This window comes from Aythya ferina, assembly GCF_964211825.1.
Source record: "Aythya ferina genome assembly, chromosome: 1".
NCBI classification, from domain to species: domain Eukaryota; kingdom Metazoa; phylum Chordata; class Aves; order Anseriformes; family Anatidae; genus Aythya; species Aythya ferina.
This window is the reverse complement of record NC_140296.1, coordinates 183,137,747-183,156,679: the sequence shown is the minus strand read 5'-3', so window position 1 is coordinate 183,156,679 and position 18,933 is coordinate 183,137,747. Positions and strand designations below refer to the sequence as shown.

Genomic DNA, 18,933 nt, shown 5'->3' with positions numbered 1-18,933 from the left:
ACATTTTGCTTTTGTTCTTGCAGAGGTAACTCATTTAATTGCTTGCTGGAGTTTGGCTTTTGCTTTGCAAAAGGAGGCAGCAAATTGCTCAGCACCTGAATGAAGGATCTGAGCCAAAGACAGGAAGGAGAAATCTTGTGAAGGGGCAATGAAGGTGATTAGGAAACCTGGGACAAGCCATTAATTAACCTGTGGGTGACCAGGCTAAGAGACCTGCAAGGAGAGGCTAAAAGAGTTGACTTGGAAACCATAAAAGTGTTCCAAAACTGGCTTCTGAGCTTGCGGATTCTGCAGCAGCTGCAGCAGCTGTTTCCAGGTCAGTCTCGAGTCATTCTTGTAAGCAAAATCTGTCCCATGTTACAATGCAGACTGTTTACTGTGTGTGGAAGACTGATAGGCACAGACTGGAATATTTATATTTATTTTTGCAATGCCATAGGTAAAAACAATTTAACAATGCCAAGTACAGGTGTTATTCTCATAAAAACTTTTCCTTTCAAAACAAATGATTTCTATTCCCCACAAAAAGTTAAAATCACATGCAGCTATATGAGGTTAATTCCTTAAGATGCACAATTATATATCAGAAGACTTTGTTAAAATAAGAACATACTGGACTACGTCATTTTAACAAGGCAATTACACAGAACTAGAAAACTGACTCTGTAGTAAAATATAAAAATCTACAATTATAAATATAAATTTGGTCCATGGAGTCACTATAGAAGTAGCAGTATTTACAGTAAGTATCAGATTACTATTCTAAATGTCTAATTGAAATCTTAAAATGTTGAATGTTATGGAGAACAGTATTTTATTTACATTCTACTATATTAAAAGTTATATTTCTAGCAAATGTAAATTGTTATAAATACAGCAAATAAATCAAATCCTAAAACCATAACATGTTTGTTTGTAATTGAGAATCCCCTAACATCTATAAATATGATATTTTTAAGTTAAAAGTAAAGCCAGATAAATCAAAACTAATACTGAAAAAACATACCACAATTCAATTCTTAGAAACACTGTAAAAGTCAATCAAGTTAGTCTGGACATAACAATGTATTACAAGAAATCTTTCAAGAAAAGGCACACATTGTTAATGATAAAAGTTCCACAGTAAAGTTGTGTCACAGGAATGACTCTGTTGGAACGAAGGTTGGGAACTGATTATACATACAGTAGCTGGACAGATTTCCCCCTCACAAAGTATAAAACTGAAAATAATAATGGTAAACTCCAGGTGTGACCGATGTGGTTCAAGTGTGTGTGTGTGTTTAATTTGCTTTGTTATTTAAACTAAGGATTCTAAACTTTCAGCTGCGTTTCCGTCAGGTAAAGCTGAGCCATTACTGTCCATAGATGCTGAAGGGTTTTCTTCTTGCCTTGTGCTGACAAGGCTTAGAATAGCTTTGTACAGAAACTGGTACTGTTCCTGAAGGAGAAAAGAGGAAAAGTTCAGTACTTTGTCATAAATAATAGCACTAGAATACCCGGTAATGCTGTCACTCAGAAGTAATTAACACTTTATGTGTCAGTCTGTTAATGTATTGTGCTCCACAATTTGTTGTGTTACTTAGCAGCTTTATTAATTTTCAGACAAATGACTCCCCCTGCACACAATGCAGACAACGACATTAAAGAGCACAAGTTCCCACTGACTGAATGGAGTCAGGATTAGGGCTTCAATTTAGCTGTTAGCTTTTTTTTTTTTTTTTTTCCTTAAACATGGTTTATTCTTTTTCTTTCTCTCTCTCTCTCTCTTTTTCTTTTTTTATTTATTTTTTATTTTTTTATTTATTTTCCTTCTGGTGGTACTTTTGGTTCCTGCTTCTGTTTTTGAAGACCTTGTGAAGTGTAGGAGGAGAGATTGCAATTTTTTTGAGAAGATTTGCTGAGGAGACCACTGCCTAGAGGGAAAGGGATCCCAGGCAGGTGCAGTGTGAAATGGGGAGTGCCAGAAATCACACGGACTACAGAAAAACAGCTGGGTGCTCTGTGTAGGGCAGCATCTTGGGACAGCAGGCACCAGGTAACAGTGGATGCTGTGAAAGGGTACAGTTGTGTTGGGTACTAGGATGGATATATGAGGATAAAGAGCTCCTGTGGTGGAAGGTGAACAGTAGGATAGACTAAATAGGTTGGGAGTATTAGGGTGGACAGAGCAGTGAGTAGGAAATGGTGGCAGGAGCATGGGAAATCTGAATTCTGAGATTAAGGGCCTAGGTCTTTGCGGGAGGCTTATAGGGCCAGGATAGTGAAGGACTTGATGGTGCCGCTAGGTGAGACGGGTCCCCATGTTCACTGTGCCATCTGCCAGGCACCTCAGTCTGTGCTATCTGGACAAGGGAAGGGGCAGCTGCACCTTACAACCATCTGTCAGTCCTGCGTCATGTCCTGTTTATGCTGCCAGGAATGTTGTAGCCCTAACCCTAACACTGCACTCTGAAGTGTTCTCCTTACTATGTCCAGTGTAACTACAGTGTTTGGATTTGTAGCTCTATGAACAAGGGCAGGGTTCATAGCTTTTTATTTCTGTAATGATTTTTCATCTGTCTGATGCTGACTTAGTAGGTAATTGTAGTTTGTTACAGTTTTCAAGTCTTTTCTTCCTGTAAGCACAGTGACAATTGTGTCAAGTGACCCTTCAACAGATCACGAAAGATGAGAGCCCATCCTGGAATGGGAAAATAGGGTAACTACTTCAGGGTCTATTTAGAGTAGAAATGTATTCCTTGATGGATTAAAGCCATTATTTACATGAAACAGTGCAGATTTTATTAGGACTGTGGCAGCTCTGCACATTTAGAATAAGCTCACTTGATAATTGCATAACAGTTTCATGGGAAATTCCAGATTTTGGAATAAACACCAGGTCCACTACAGCATCCCTAGAGGATAGTTTTGATTAACTCATGCAGAAACTAACACACTGATGGTGCAATAATGTTGCCCTAACATGTAAGCATGCTAATAATACCACACATATTAGAAAAAAAAATGCACACATTTTGGTTTTTACTTACAATGTCTGTAAAGACTCCAGGCCTCATCAAATTTATCATCTTTGCTACCTGGTAAACATCCACTGAGTTCTCATTTTCCAGCTGGTGCATGAGTGTTGTTAGTGCACAGAAAGTGCCTGCTGTCACCCCTCCATGCCTTTGTAAAGTGAAAACAAAACAAAACAACAGTAACAACAAAACAAAAGAATGAAGCAAAAAACACAACACAAAGAAAAGTCTCTAGAAACTGGGTCAAGTTTCAACATGGAGAAAATACAGAAGCCAGGATAAATCGATAAAATGAATTTCTGTGATGTGATGTCTACATCTTCCTAAAACAGGACTGCACAGCAGCGCCTTAACACAATCTTCACAGCTTTTGGCTACAACTTCTGGAAAGTCTTTAACAGCCTGTCTCAGACATAGTTTCCATATGTCTCAGACATATGACATATGTCTCAGACATAGTCCTCTACTAACCAAATCCCAGAGGCCTCAGGGCCCTTTTACATTTCAGTATTTATGACCACTGCTAAACAGCTGGCAGAGGGTAGGATGCCTCATCTCAATAGTCTTACTTCCCTCAGTAACACGCAATGAAGCCCTGATAGATTTCTTCTCCAGTGCCCAACTCGGCAATTACCTGGACTATAAAAATGATAGAGCTGAATTGAGAACATTCAGAGCGGGATAAATACAAAATGTTTCTCTTGTTGATGCAACTGAAACAGAAGCAGCAGCACTGTTGTTAGGTGCAGACTTTGTGGCTTGTTTCAGTGGCTTTCACTGTAAATGAGATAATAAATGGCTCTACACAAAAGCATGAAAAACAACTGTAGGCTGCAATGCTTACTCATCATGTACAATCATGGGTCCATCGCGGTTGGAAGCTTCCTCTTTGATGATGCTGATCAGTTCAAAGGTTTTGCTAATAGGACTGTCAGGATTTGGCCATTTTGGACACTGAAAATGCCTCACTTCAAGTACATAGTCATCCTAAAAGAGTGAAAAAAGCATAAATCTATTTGGTGAAAGATTCACTGAATTCTTATCCTTGCCTCTGCTACAGTCTGGCTCCAGTCTCCAGATACAAAACCATACCCCTGTGGAAGTTGGACTGTCTTATTCCCCGTGTCCCCACATTGCCTACAGAGATTACTCCCTATTTGGGTGTTTCAAGGGTGTGGGATTTTACCACTCATTTACCATAGAAAATGTGGCAAAAGCATAGGCATTACCTTTAACAAACCAAATCCTGAGAGTTTATGACAGCGTTACCTGTGTAGCTTCTAAAATAAAATCTTGGATTATAAGCTTTTCCTCATTAGACAGACACTTGTGTTCTTCAGCAATCATAGTGACTTTGAAACTCTCACAGTTTATAGGCTCATCTTTGTTTGGCCAATAGACAAATTCATCTTCAGCCTCCAGGAAAAAACAAAAGCCATAAAAATAAGTACTGTTCAGCTCTTAAAATAAAAATTAATTGAACATAAAAATGTACCATGTACGCAATCAATGCAGATGCCTAGATTTAGATTGGTTACTCAAAATCTGAATGGGATGACAACTGTGATGGTTTTCAGACACCTTTGTAGTGACCCTGACCAGAACATGGTATGCCTTGGAGTTAGCCAGCCACAGAACAGCCAACATGTGCTGTGCTGCTCTGTGCCACACAGACAGACTGGATATGTGCTATCCTCTCCTGTAAAGCTTTACTTCTAAGAAAGACCATTTAACAGAGTCTGACTTTATACTTTACTTATACTTAATACTTTACAGAGTCTGAGAGCCTTTCTTACAGGGCTTATAATGAACCAGCACCTCTTGGTGCAAAACATCCTCCCTTATTACAAAGGCAAACTTAGAAATTCACCTGTTTTGTAGGACGTGTAACATTCATAAAATATTTGATGAGGAAAAAAACACCAAAAACATATATTGCCTTCGTGTGACATGGTTTTCCACTCATGCAAGACTCTCCAAAGCATATGCATGGCTTTCATCCAAACTCATTACCAAACATGATGCCCTTTCATGCTCAAAGTACTAAGCTAAAAGCTCTCAGATATTCCTAAAATACATTTCTAGTAACAGAAATCCATATTCATTTGTTATTAAATTACACATAAAAGATGAACACCTGAGCTTCTTTCACTGTTTATAGAGTCAAATAGATGAACTAGAGAAACGATCTCCTATTTCTCCCATACTTAATAATGGCTTAGGGAGCCATATTACACCTCAATTAAAAGTCCTGGAGCAAAGCTAAACTTGCAAAAAGGTGGCTTCTGCTGTTTGTCTCTTTTTTTTATAAATTATGCAGGAATGATAAAATACCTTATCATCTCAACTGTAATTTGCCAGGGTAGGGATCTGCAGGTTAAGCTAGATGATTTGGGGGGAGTTTTACACTCAGTATAGTATTATTACCTTTTAATTGATTTTTGGGAAAATCCTGCATATTATAATATGGTAATACTACTACAATTCATACATAAAACCACAACAATCAGCCATTAATCTTACCATATTCTGGCTATCAGGAAGCATGACTATTAGCTGGGCATTATGATCCCATATCATTCTCCAGAAATCCTTGATAGTGTGTAGTAAGGGATGCTGGGTAATAATGAATTCATTACTTTGATAATAACCCTGCAAAATAAAACCATCACAGTAGGAATTGATACCCATCTCTTAACATTTACAGGAGTCTTCTTCTGGACAGAAACAGAAACCTGAAAAGTTAATTCCAGAGTTTGTGCCTTTTTGGCTTCCTGCAAATATTAGAAGAATAAAAAACTTTAACCACTGTATTTTCCAGGTGAAAAGCATAAAATCAATTACTCTGAAACAATTTGTAAAACTTTGAAAAATTTGAATAAGAAAATACAAAAGAAATCAGGAGGTACTTGAACAGCCATCTCAGAATGAAAATGCATTAGCTCAGACACACATGCTGATTGTTCTACATTAGCCTGACTTCTAAAGTTGTTGGACACCTGAAAACAAATGACAGAATGTTTGGAAGATCTGCAAAAATCCCAAATAGTGTATTAAACTGCATAGATGTCTCAGACTATCTGCTTACCACAAAAGCCAGCTATGTTGAACTAATGCATAAACACCGTAGGGAGCTTGCCCTTCTCTTTACTGAATGTCCAGGAAGCATTTATTTCTCACTCTCAGTTAATGAAGGGGAAAAGGGTTGAAGGAAATTCAGGGAACAGAAAGCTAATGAAAAGCTGTTGAGTTATGCTGCTTTGGGCTATGCCAACTGCAAAAGCTGGCATAACATGCCAGTAAGATGAGCAGGCAGGAAAGCAAAACACAGTACAACCATTAAAAGCCAACTTATTAGTTAATACTTTAGAAAACCTCAAAAGAATCTTCCATATTCAGATTTACTATTTTTTAAAACTATGATGGGATTTCTGGTCCTACTGATAGTCAAAATGCAATGCATTTAACTGAATTTAAAATAGTAACAATGGTAATAGTACACCCTGGTGGAGGTAACTTTTTCACTGAAAGACTTAATAATGGAAGAAAGGAGCTTTCAAAATCAGGATTGCACCACTAAAATGTGGACACCTGGCAGCTTCACAAACAGCTATACAATGGGGCACTATTTTTAAGCAGTGCAGTTAGCTGACTTACCATAATATAGGAAGCATTTATGTAGTCTGTCCCTTCACCAGACAGTGATGAGATACCCACTCTAGATCTTTCCACTGTAAGAAAAAAAAAAGCCCTGGACATCTTGAATTGATTCATATATTACTGTAATTATCCCATATATTTAACAGTATGATAACAACACTAAAACCCACCAGTCAGGATAAAGTGTTATCCAGATGTCTATTTTGTTTTCCTACGTGTAGTACATTTTGCCACCCAGAGAAGCCAATCTGAACAAGCTTACCAGGAATGATGGATGAAGTTCGGTTCTTTTCTCTGTTACACTGCTTGAGTGCAGTTGAATAATCACACTGCTGTGTGTTAGACTGGCTCAACAACTGAAAAAATGAAGTTAAAAAAAATCAGGTCCCTGTGCAAGAGTCATTATTTCATTAGCTGCATTAAACAGAGAGGTGCACATATGGCAGGTTAGCTGTATCTCTTAAGACATTTAGTTATCTGGCTAAACTAGTTGGCAAGTTATCAGAGACTTATCTCTTCACTATTTTCAATGGTTCAAATGTTTCTTGAGCCCTAAACATATCTTTGAAGGAAATTCCCCTCTAAGTTTTTCCTGCATCCAGCACCCCACTGCTTGTTGTCACCCCAGTGTCACTTCCAATCTGCCTGCACAGTTGTTCACACAACTTTAAATAGTTTGGCAAACAGTAAAAGTCTGTACAGAAAAATCTGCACTGTTACACAGATGGTGTAACTCCTGATGTGAGGTAGCCCCAGTCAGGAGCTTCCTGATGTTCTCTCGAAACCTGTGAGAGGCATATAGGACTGATATGGGGGCCTCACTGTCTCGCTTGTTTCAACTAATACAATTCAAACAGAAAAAACATCGAAGTGTTCATTTATAGCCTGCTGAATTCATATCTGTTTTATAGCCATGGCCTTAAACTGAGGGGAATATGTTATTTGACCAATACAGTTCATAATTTTCATCGGAAAGTCTTTCTAGATAGTTGTGTTTATCTTTGGAGATCTTCATGCAAAGGCATATAGTTAGATTTTCCAAAATTTGCTTACTTGCCTGTTTCTTATGCTCTTGCTTTTGGAAAAAAAAAAATATCTTATTTGAGAATACATAAATAGTTGTTGGGTCCCAATTAGCTGCATACATTTGTCAACATGCTCTATTAAATTACAGATAGGGCAAGGTAAAGAAAGTTGTGTTGGGATACCCATGTTCAGGTCATTCGAGCTTACAACCCTAAAACTTTTCATGCTGCTATCTCAGGGAGCTCACCTTGAATTGTTTCTCCAGTCTGGTCTTTCCTGTTGGTCCGGGTATCAAGAGAGCATTAACGTAGGCATGAATGTGAGTCTCAAGGACTTCTGTCTCTTTACTAAGTATCGCTTCAACCAATGCATCATGAATGAAGATGTATTGCTCCTAGGAAAATAAAACCAAGCATCTAAGCTGTAGTTATATTCATTTTCCCCTGGACATCTCTGGCTAAGCTGTCACTTCTGACATGGGCAGCATTTCTTCACAGCTTGCTACTGCAGAGGAGTTTTCTCAAAAGGGGTCCTCTACAGTGAGTGCCGTTCCTCTCCAGTGACAGTACGCATTTACCAGTGCAATTGAACTACACATGCAATGTATATATGATATAATATCAAATCCCCACCACCTGTGGTATGTTACATTCATATATACATTCATGTTTAACTCAATACCGTTAAAAATGCAAGCATAGGCTGAAGTCAAATTTTCAAGTCAGCTTGTTATGCGGCTCTCCCTGCATTTCTTTCTTGCAATAAAGTGATCACTCTCAGTTCCTACTGCTATCTTCTATTTTCTCTCTCACTTCCTTTGGAACAAGTGCCCATGCTGCTGTTGATTACCTTTTCTTCTATTGAAAGGCACCGGGGAAGCTAAACACCTGTTCTTGGAACCTGAAATAGACTTTCAAATGCCCTGCTGTTGCCCTTATTGTTTTCTTCTGGTCTTTCGCTATTCTGTATATAACCTTCAGTTTAAATCAGCTATAGATAATCTTCTGTTGAAACAGCTTCTTTCCAACTTATTATTGCCTGATATCAATTGTTTGATCACATTCAGTGAAGATCTGAACACCTGAAAATGGTGTTTCCTTAAAAAAATCCATGACAAAAATGCATGCCCTGCCAAGGAAGTGCTACTGTGGGAAGCATGATAAAGGTTTTCTCTCTTCTGAGACCTCCATAATAAACAGACAAGAGCTTACAGGTAGGTCATTTTTTTTAGTGCATTACTCTACAGGAGCCTACAGGATGCCACTAGAAATATAAGGGAACAAAAAGGTAAAGTCTAGTCTGGCGACTGGCTGCCTGTTTTTTCTGATGTTGCCAACATGAAGACTGTATCACCTCTCCTCCTGCAAACAAAAATGTGAAAAGTAAGTCTCTCTTTAGGTATATATTTGTCTTACCTCAGTCTGCACCAAATAGTTCCTTTGGGTACGTATGTGTTTTAAGAATCCAAATATGTTGACTGTCCCCTCGTGCTGAATTTGCTGCAGCATGCTGTCTAACACTATGTATGTGCCTGTCCTTCCAACTCCAGCACTATAAAACAAAAAAATATCCTTGAGCCTGAAGTAAAATAGTCATGAAAAAGATTGTTTTTCTGTATATGTATATTTCAACAAATTGGTGCATAGGGAAGGCTTTGCTTTACAAATTTTGTTATTGTATGATCACATCACTTTGCTGAAACTTCAAGACTCCTAATAAAGAAAAATCTTTCCTTTTTTTTTTTTTTTTTTTTTTTTTGTGTGTGTGTGTGTGCAAGAATAGCTCTAATGATTGTTTTCTTAAACGATTTTTAAAATATCAATTGAAATAGAACTAAGTGCAGATCTGCATTGTCATGTTTTTGATACTCCTTAGGATACTTTGTCAAGTATACCTAGAATGTACGGTGTATGTCAGTACTGGGGCACAGTCAATGTGCCCAAATTCCTCTATGTTGAAATACACAGCACTTCAAAGGAAAAGTTGCATTATAGCACCCATTACAGATACTGCCTGCAGAGCTTTCAAAGACACCAGACTGAGGAAAACCCCAGGAAGTGGCAGAGGTGCTGAAGGTACGTCTGTAAAAGGAAAAGCTTAGTACTCTTCAGACATGGCTAAGAGTGCAAGCAATGATTGAGACCCTTCTGAAAGAGGGGAGATGCAGAAGAAAGGGTTAAGCAACTCCTGTTATGAACTCTGATTCATTTGGCATAACAATGACTGTACTGTAAAATGAAAAAAAAATTTTTTTTTTCTTCCATTAAACATCTGGATCAGGAGTACAAAGTTGAGAGGTCCCCTCTTGGTTATCTGAAGCTGTTATGTGTATTGGTACATGTATCGGGGCAGCAACACTGCGCTGAGTCTGCACGGACCATTGCAGACAGATCAAGACCCAGCCCACACATGCTAATTCATGCACCCTATTTCTTCCTCAGAAGTGACACAAAGCATGGGTAGCATGAGCTTTGGTTGCTGTAATATGTTGTCTAAATAAACATGGTATAAAAATGAAAGGTCCAGGTTATCAACATACCAGGAGACACAGAAAAAAAAGTACAGATTACCAGACAGCATCAGTACTTGTTTTGAAAGACAAAACATGTAAAGTACCAAAACACAAAAATAGCTAAATAAGGTTTCATGAAGTTCCTCAGATATGTACTCCACAGAGCCTGTAAAGATAAGCAAAAGTTAATTTTCTAAATTTCCCTTGAGTTTAGAGTGCATGGTGATAGGTGAACTAAAACTGCTGCAGACAGAGGTGAAATATTTTTGTGACCCAATGGAGAGGTCTGACTGAAGCCACACAACTTACCACTGTTTACTTTTTAAAAACTCAATTTAATTGGTTTATAATGTACTGCTGATCTCTCAGCCCAGTGGCATAGATCTCAGACTTGGTGTTTTGGGAAAACTCTTATTTTGAACTCCTCAAGAAGAGACAGATGCAGATAGCAGCAGAACAACCAAAATGTAGAATTTTCATTTTCCAAGCTAAAAACAGATTTCAGTCATATTAGATCATCCCAGAAATAATAATAATAAAAAAATCTTCATTTGCAGTATTTGTGAGGCGACTTTACCTGTTGGCTTCCTCAGAGTCAGCTCCAGAAGGACAGAATTCATGAGGAGGTTCTCTTTCCAAATGTTCCATCAAAGGTGAGGTACTACAGTGGAAAACCAGAACCTGCTTATATATTTTACAATAACCTGGTCCTCCACGGGCATTGTGAAGTCATTCCAGGCCCTACAAAGCCCTTTTTAACCAATTTTCCCTGGGCTGCCCAGTTTCAGTGAGGACTGACATTACACCTGCCTGCACACATGCAGACCTCACACCGCTCCCCAGTGCTACTCCATTGCAAAGGGCTGCTAGAGCGCAGAGTAATGTTAAAAACAGCAGAGGTGTAGTTCAGCCAGGAACAGAGTGAGTCTTCTTTTGTGCACAGAGCTTCTCTTAGGGTTACAGAGTATCCCTGAACCAAAGAAAGCACCAGCCAAAACCATCCTATTGATATATTTGCAGAAAGGAAAAAATTACATCTATACACATATCTGATAAGCTCATAGCAATCAAAACAGCAGTAGAGAAGTGTGCAAAAAAGTAAAATGGAAAGCATTTTTGCAAAAAAAAAAAAAAAAAAGAGAACATAGTGCAGAGCAGCAGCATCTTGTTTATAGCCATTATGGAGGCTTATAGAAATTGCATAGAGAGTTGATTAGTTGGCCTTACCAAGGACAGAAATACCAGCTAAGAAATTATTCTTCTTCCAACAGGAATTGTTAAACAGGAGAGTGAAGTTTTGCTTAACCCACCACTGATTTTTTTTTTCTTTTTTTTTTTCTGCAAAACAAAAGTGGAGTGAACCTTATGGTGGTAAAAAGCACACCTGCAATGAACCACAACAGGCCCAACAGCATGGCGCTTGGCATGCGATGCCTTCCGCACGAAGGTGAGCACGGGCAGTGTGTACTCGGGAACACCCATATCAGGCCACTGGGTATAATGGTACTGAGTTACTGCACGTCCACTAGACCTCCCTTTCTGGGAACCCTGCAACAGAAAAATAATTCCATATAGAAGCAGCCCACATTTAAAAGGCAACTCTTCACAGTTTTACTTATGTACCTGATACTTCAAGAATTAATACTCTCCCTATATAATTAACGAGTGTACCAGAGTACTATCTAGCCCTGCATATTCCAGCATTCAAATAGAACAGGAAGGACCAGTGTTTCTGTCCCATCAACCTGTCCACTGAATGGAAAAATGACCTGGCATTCACTGTCCCTTAGAAAGACAAAGTGAAAGGCTGAGAGCATTGGAGGTATAATAATTTACAGCTGTTCTCAAAATTCAACAGATATCTCTGCCACTTTGCTCCTCTGCTGGCTCGACAGAAATGGTAGGATTCATGTCACCCAGCTTTAGTAATGTACAAGAGATGTAGCCTCTTCTAGGCTTCTTTTCTAAGCCCCTTACCTCAGTGGCAACTGAGAGACAGACATACTTTCAGAGAGCTGTCACCTTATTCAAAGAGAAGTTCTTAAAATAGATGAGATAAACTTGATAGTAGGTGCTGTACTTTATTCATTAATAGTACAGGGAAGCTGAGAGACTAGATATCTAAGATTTAGGTGGCTGTAAATAAAACAGTCTTTAAGAATCCCCCTCAAAGTAGCCAGCCTCTTTTGTAACCACTCACTTTTCCCCAAATTATGCTTTCAGAATGCCATTGCAGAACATGCTGGTACTGACTTCCTTAAGAAAAGGTTTGGATTCACCTGTTTTGTAGAGGAGTAAAAATTCCTTCCTTAAAAAGGAAAATTGGTAGCTGAGGTGGAGGATTCAATTCTTCCCACATATTCTACTAGCTGGTCTTGTTCTGAAAATCTGTCCTCCTTCTCACCGGTCAGGGAAGGTCCACATCAGCCCTCCCATGTAATCACATCCTCTTCCCCGAAGGTTCTACACCACACCAGTGGTGAGATACTGTAGGCCAGTATCTCACAGAATCATAGAATGGTTATGGTTGGAAGAGACCTCTGGAGGCCATCAGGTCAAACATCCCTGCTCAAGTGCGTATTGAGCAGGGCACCAGCATAGCAAATGAGTGTTTCCTGATATTCACATGGAACCCTGATATTTACATGTCCATTGCCTCTTGCACTGTCCTTGGGCACCACTGAAAAAAGCCTGGCTCTGTCTTCTTTGCACCCTCCTTCAGGTATCTATACACATTGATGAGATTCCACCCTAAACTTTCTTTTCTCCAGACTGAACAGCCTCAGCCTCTCCTCATAGGAAGGGTGCTCCAGTCCCTTGATCTTCTTGGTGGCCCTCTATAGGACTCTTTCCAGTATGTCCATGTCTCTCTTCTACTGAGTGGCTCAGAGCTGGATATGGTACTCCAGGTGCAATGCTTCACCAATGCTGAATAGAGGAGAAGGATCACTTCCCTGGACTTGCTGACAGCACTTTGTGTAACACAGCCCTGGATATCACTGGCCTTCTTAGCAGCAAGGGCGCATTGCTCACTCATGTTCAACTTCTTATTTATCAGAACTCCCAGGTCCTTTACTTTCGAGCTGCTTTCCAGCTGGTTGGCCCCCAGCATGTACTGGAGCCTGGAGTTTTCCTTCCCCAGGTGCAGGACTTCGTACGAGATTTTTGTTGCTCCACCTCTCCAGTCTGTTGAGATCACTCTGGATGGCTGCACAGCCATCTGTTGAGTCAGGCACTCCCCCCAGTTTTATGTAATCTGTGACTTTACTGAAGGTGCACTCTATCCCATCTTCCAGACAGTTAATGAAAATGTTAAACAGGACTGCACCCAGTATTGACCCCTGGGGTACTCTACTTGTTACTGGCCTCCGGCTATGCTTTGCATCACTACCTCCTCAGCTCCTCAGCTCTCAGATCTCATCAACTCTGAAGCATTTTGATGAGCACCTTGTCTGGTTGAAACCTATGCCATTCAGCATTACCTATACAGTAGAAAACTGTCAACAACTACCTTAAAAATACTCCAAGAAAATGTTACCACTTCTTTTTGCCCAATCTGTTTTCAGGATATCACAAACCTTTTTGATCTTGGTGTTTCTAACAGTAAAATTCCTCACAGTGTAGTAGGCAAGTACATGAACACTCTTCTGAGTAACCAAGAAGTTCCCATATTCTTCACTACCTTCGGCAGGCCAGTACTGGTCACATTTTCTCTGTTAGAAAGCAAAGCAGAAAGAGAGAAATAAAGAAAGGAAAAATGTCAAATTATCAAGGTGTATCATTTGATTTTATGAGCACAGTCAAGCACAAAACATGCAGAGACTCTTGATATGGCTTGTTTATAATAGACATGATGCTCACAAGAAAATAAATAATGTATATTTTGTTTGTTCTATAGAGAGATGACTGTGCAAAGATGTACTTTATTTGGAATACTCCAAAATAAAAACCAGAGAGGCTTAAATCATACTATGAGAGCTTAAAGTTCTCTAATAATGTGGAACCTGCCATTCTGTAGGCATTCTAAAATCGAAAGACAGTAGCAGATAATCTACACAAGTTACAGGAATACATTCAAGTCAGTAGAGTCATATGTGGCTTTTGGCTGGTTCATAGCATGGATATAGTATATTCACCTGACAGATAGAGTATATTCACCTGATCAGTGAAGATAACAGTGAGTTTGTCTGCAGCCAGAATGATACAGAGCTGTGATGTCCAGCCCTTTTGTAGGGCAGTCATACTACATTTTCCAGGAGTATTAGAAGATACATGTTTGTACCATGCTGTTTACAAAGTGGTGAAACACCCAGTGTGGCCCTTGTCTACATCTGCTGTTTGTATTATTTAATAACGCTTGTTCATATGACAAAGCTTGCATGCATTTTAGGCATTGCTGCCAGTATGTGGCAGGGGTGATGCAATGTCTCCTCATTTCACCCAGGTGTACCTGCATGGTCTCATCATATAACCAGGGGAACAGACATCCTCTGGTAGGAGTTGACCTTATGTTGTCTCACTGGACAAATGAATATCTGGGCCTGTGATAAGACAGAAACTGTGGGTCCCATGAGACAGTGACAGGAAGTAGCCACTCAGTGTTCAGAAAAATTCACCTGAACTATAGCTTTTTCATTTCCAGGGACACCCCTGGGAAAGAGAATGACAGTTAACAGAGTATGTTCCAAGGCCAACATTCAGTCCACTCCTGAATACAGACAAGAAGTCTTTTTCAGTAGAAGACAATTTTTTGTAGTTATAGAATTTTTCTATTTTCATGACATCAGTTGTTGGCAATTGAATTTAAATGTTTTCTTTAGTTTCGTAATACAAATCCTTATCTTTATACTTCTATAGCCAAACTTAATATAAACATCTACTACAAACTATTGCTTTTTGCTCAGAAAAAAATCTAAAACATTTTTGAAAGAGAGAAAGGAGCCTGTTACAGGTAGATCTATCAACATCAGAGAGAGAAATAGGAAACAAAGGTACTCATACCCTTCCTTTCTCAACGAGATTAGTTATCATCACAATAACTTCTACGTTATGTTCCCATATCATTCTCCAGAAATCTTCTGCTGTTGATTTTAGTGGCCCTTGAGCTGCAATGTAGGCTTTTGGCTTGTTGTAGCCCTAAATTGAAATATAACAAATGACACTTATCAAATCAGAGACCACAAGAAAAAGGAGGTTGGGAGGGGTATATGACATTTTACGTATCTATTTTTAAAGAATCTCAAAAACATTTAAGTACTTTTGAATTTATAACTATCCAAATCACAGAAAGCCTGTGGTACCAGATGACATGAATGGAACTGTTATGTCAATGTTTATCATTCCAACAAATGGGATATATATTGAAATGCCCATGTTCTGGCAGAATGTTGACATGATAGTGATTATGAGACATCTGTTATGATAGTGGTTTAAGAAATGAATCAAGATCATTTGCATGTAAATTACTTGGTAACGAAAACTGAATAAATGGTACCTCGGCAAGGCTCACAGCCAACTGGCATCTTCCTCTCATGAGATTATCTCAGACAGAAGATTTAGCCACTTACCAAAAATGTATAAAAGAATAAACATTCAGATGTGAAATGCTTCTGAAATGACTCAGATGTGACAGAACATTTTTTTAGTTTCATAAAGCTCTTCACTAAGCTGCAGCTGCTACAGTATCAAGATGGATCTGAGAAACGATTGGAGTTTTACCTGCATTTTAAGTTTCTATGTTTAACATTAAAGGCTTTTTTTTTTTTTAAAGTGATATTATGATTTTATTTTTTAATTGTCTATTCACCTCCACACATCACTATTTACAGAAAAGACTGACAGATGAATGGGCTGGCAGACAGAAAAAGTAGAAAAAGGCACTTACATCAACATAGTTGGCATTAATATAATCAGTCAGTTTTCCATCCTTTTCTGAAAGCTGTGCTAGTTTAACCCTAGTATGATCATCTGTAGTAAGACAAGGGAGAAAATAAGCATAGTTTCCTCCAAGAATCATAATCTTTCTATAAGAATTCTTTAGATTTCTATAAGAAATTGAAAAACTGATTTTTTCAATGCATACAAGTAATACAGGGATGGTCACATGTGCAAACACCCCGTGCTTAGATATGAATCAGATACAAAATTCTAGTTCACAGAAAAATAAATTAATGAATCCAAGGATTCAGATATTCAGAAATCTATTCCAGAAGTAAATTACAATATCATTTAAAAGCAAGCATGATCAACTTTCCCTAGAAAAATTTATGGTCTTTTTGAAGTCCTTGGAAGCTGAACATTGTGCAACTGATTAAAACCTGAGGCTCTTGTAAAAAACAGTCCTCTTAAAAATGAATGAAAAGGATGACAGTGTAAAGTGGCCTTGTCATAACTTTTCAGTATAATATAGTGGGGAAAAAAAATCAGGTATCCAGTAATGTCTACCGTATCCACTGTACAGGGATACTGAGGGGCATGTCTGCACAGCATCCTGGCTGCACTGAGATGTCCCAAACAATTCAGGAACTGATGTTTAGGCGCATTCATTCCAAATTAAAGACAGCAGAGTCTGGAGCCTAGAGAGTAATGGGAGCTTGGAGCTTCATCTGAAGAGCCTCAGCTCTGGTAATCCAGACAGCAAGTGGCTATCTCAGGGTGAGCTGAAGCTTTCTTTAGCCTTCATTGGCTATCATATCATATTGGCTATCATATGGACTTGATTCAGTTCCACATGACAATCCTAGTTACTTGAGCTGAGTTACTTGTTAGTAAGCTGCTTGAGCACTGCCCTGTGATAACAAAGTCCCTGGTGCTGGGTTGGCACTCTTTGTATGATCAGATATCAACACACATAGTGGCAGAGGAAAACCTGTGACTTTCCTCTAGAGGTATCTTCAGCCAGGTGGAATGGGATTTCTTGCAACTGACGTAGAGTCCACATTGCCTCTTGTAAAATGGGTTGATTCTGTCTCTTTTTCTATAAATCTCTAGCACCACTGAATGTTTAATTTATATTTAATTTAGAGCTTGTTATCAGAACAAAGATGAAATATTATAGAGAATTAATAAAAATATATTAAACCACCAAAATGATCAAGAGCCTAAAGACAATGGTTTCAAAGAGAGATTAACCAAACTGAATAGATGCATTTCAGAGAAGAAAAGTCTGTCATAGTGAGGCTAAGCAAGGGGAAGATATTTCTTGGCTAATGAAACTGTGACATTACTTTGTGGCTGGGCACAAAACAACATAAAACCAGTACATTTATATTTATGTATGTCGGCAAATACATCCATGGATTGTGAAGCTCCAAGAGAGGATATATCATCATTATTCCAGATCAAAGGTGTATTAATTTTGACATCAAAACATTACTCCTTTGGCTTTGAAATGATATTACAGTGAAATCTCCCAACTCCCTTTGGGTCATAACAGAAGAAATAAATATGCCTTGCTAACAAGTGCTGAGCACAGCAGCAGGATGCCAGAGGACTAACTTGAAGAGAAGTGAAATATCAGACTATTCCTCTCCAGGCATTTTGCTGAACAGTATCCAGAGTTTTCAGTATAGAGGGCTTGTTTGTTTGTTTTGTCTTCCTCTAGTAATTGATGTAAGTCTATACTTGTCTATAATTGTTTCTTAAACAAATCATCAAGTGATGCATTTACTTACAAGCAACAATGTTTATATATCGATTCTTATTCTTGTTGTCAGGGTGATTAGAGCTGTCTGATGTAATACCTAGATCTACAGTACAGCTCTGGATTTCCTGAAAAAAATGTGCATCATACTTTAATAAGTATCAAGGTATATAAATTTTCTTAAAATACAGTAAGTCAGCAAGAAAAGAACCACAACCTTATACCCAGTTATCTATGATATTTTACAACTACTTCATTGCTAGAAAAAAATGCAGTGAAATAATTCCTTACCTGATAAAACTCTTTCAGTGTCTAATGAGGGAATGGATGCAAAAAAAAGTAAAAAAAATCAAATTCCACAGCACAGAACAAATGGTAAAAGAGTTTATATAAATTACAGTTACTATATGGAAGACAATTATGGTCATGCAATATATATCTCCATGCTAACAACAAAGCTGAATATTTTGATGTAACTCTTACAAGACACAAGAAGCAATTTTCCTGTTAAAATATTGACATCTCTTTTCCTGTCTTTAGATTTAACATTAGACCTTATGCCTGTGAAAGCTACATACATGAGCAACATCTCTGACATATTTAACTGTTAATAGGATTTCTTAATGGTCCTTGTAACTGCATTAGTTTCTCTGCTAAACCCTTTCGCTCTCTTTGCATTCAGCTGTGAAGCCTCTACTGGAACATGGCAGCATGCCACTCAGAAAACTTCATGGGATGGCAGTACAACCCTCTGACAGCCGTTTCTCAATGAATCCAATCTTTTTATGAAGATTGCCTGCAGGAGACAGGCTTGAGAAGACAGGCACAAAGTTTATACATTATTATTTTTTATTATTTTTTGATTATGTTAACTGACAGGAAACTCAAGCATTTATAAGGCCAACATTAGAAATGAGCTGTCATGACTAAAAGTACTACAATATTACCCAACACTTTCTAGCATTTATTTCAATATTAATCATCTTTATCTTCAGCTATTTAAATATATAATATAATATATGATAATTATAATTATAACATTATTATATAATAATATAATATAATATATTTATAAT

At 38.2% G+C, this 18,933-nt stretch overlaps 1 protein-coding gene across 8 annotated transcripts in view; it reads right to left on the bottom strand.

Moving 5' to 3' along the window:
* Window positions 1-405: 405 nt before the first annotated feature.
* Window positions 406-18,933, bottom strand: part of PTPRZ1 (protein tyrosine phosphatase receptor type Z1) — a 138,833-nt gene continuing 120,305 nt past the window's right edge. For 3 of the 8 annotated variants that reach the window (XM_084505616.1, XM_084505619.1, XM_084505621.1), the window contains exons 16-31: window positions 18,149-18,169; window positions 17,889-17,985; window positions 16,100-16,182; window positions 15,217-15,351; window positions 13,794-13,928; window positions 11,600-11,763; window positions 10,793-10,876; window positions 9,119-9,254; window positions 7,951-8,097; window positions 6,940-7,033; window positions 6,675-6,748; window positions 5,541-5,669; window positions 4,287-4,433; window positions 3,862-4,004; window positions 3,030-3,165; window positions 406-1,438 (exon numbers count right to left, since the gene is read on the bottom strand). In XM_084505616.1, the coding sequence (XP_084361742.1) occupies window positions 1,298-1,438; window positions 3,030-3,165; window positions 3,862-4,004; window positions 4,287-4,433; window positions 5,541-5,669; window positions 6,675-6,748; window positions 6,940-7,033; window positions 7,951-8,097; window positions 9,119-9,254; window positions 10,793-10,876; window positions 11,600-11,763; window positions 13,794-13,928; window positions 15,217-15,351; window positions 16,100-16,182; window positions 17,889-17,985; window positions 18,149-18,169 (1,866 nt within the window). In that variant the 3' untranslated portion in view covers window positions 406-1,297. The remainder of the gene's footprint in view (window positions 1,439-3,029; window positions 3,166-3,861; window positions 4,005-4,286; window positions 4,434-5,540; window positions 5,670-6,674; window positions 6,749-6,939; window positions 7,034-7,950; window positions 8,098-9,118; window positions 9,255-10,792; window positions 10,877-11,599; window positions 11,764-13,793; window positions 13,929-15,216; window positions 15,352-16,099; window positions 16,183-17,888; window positions 17,986-18,148; window positions 18,170-18,933) is intronic. The other 5 variants (XM_084505618.1, XM_084505622.1, XM_084505620.1 and 2 more) reach the window with 3 other exon arrangements.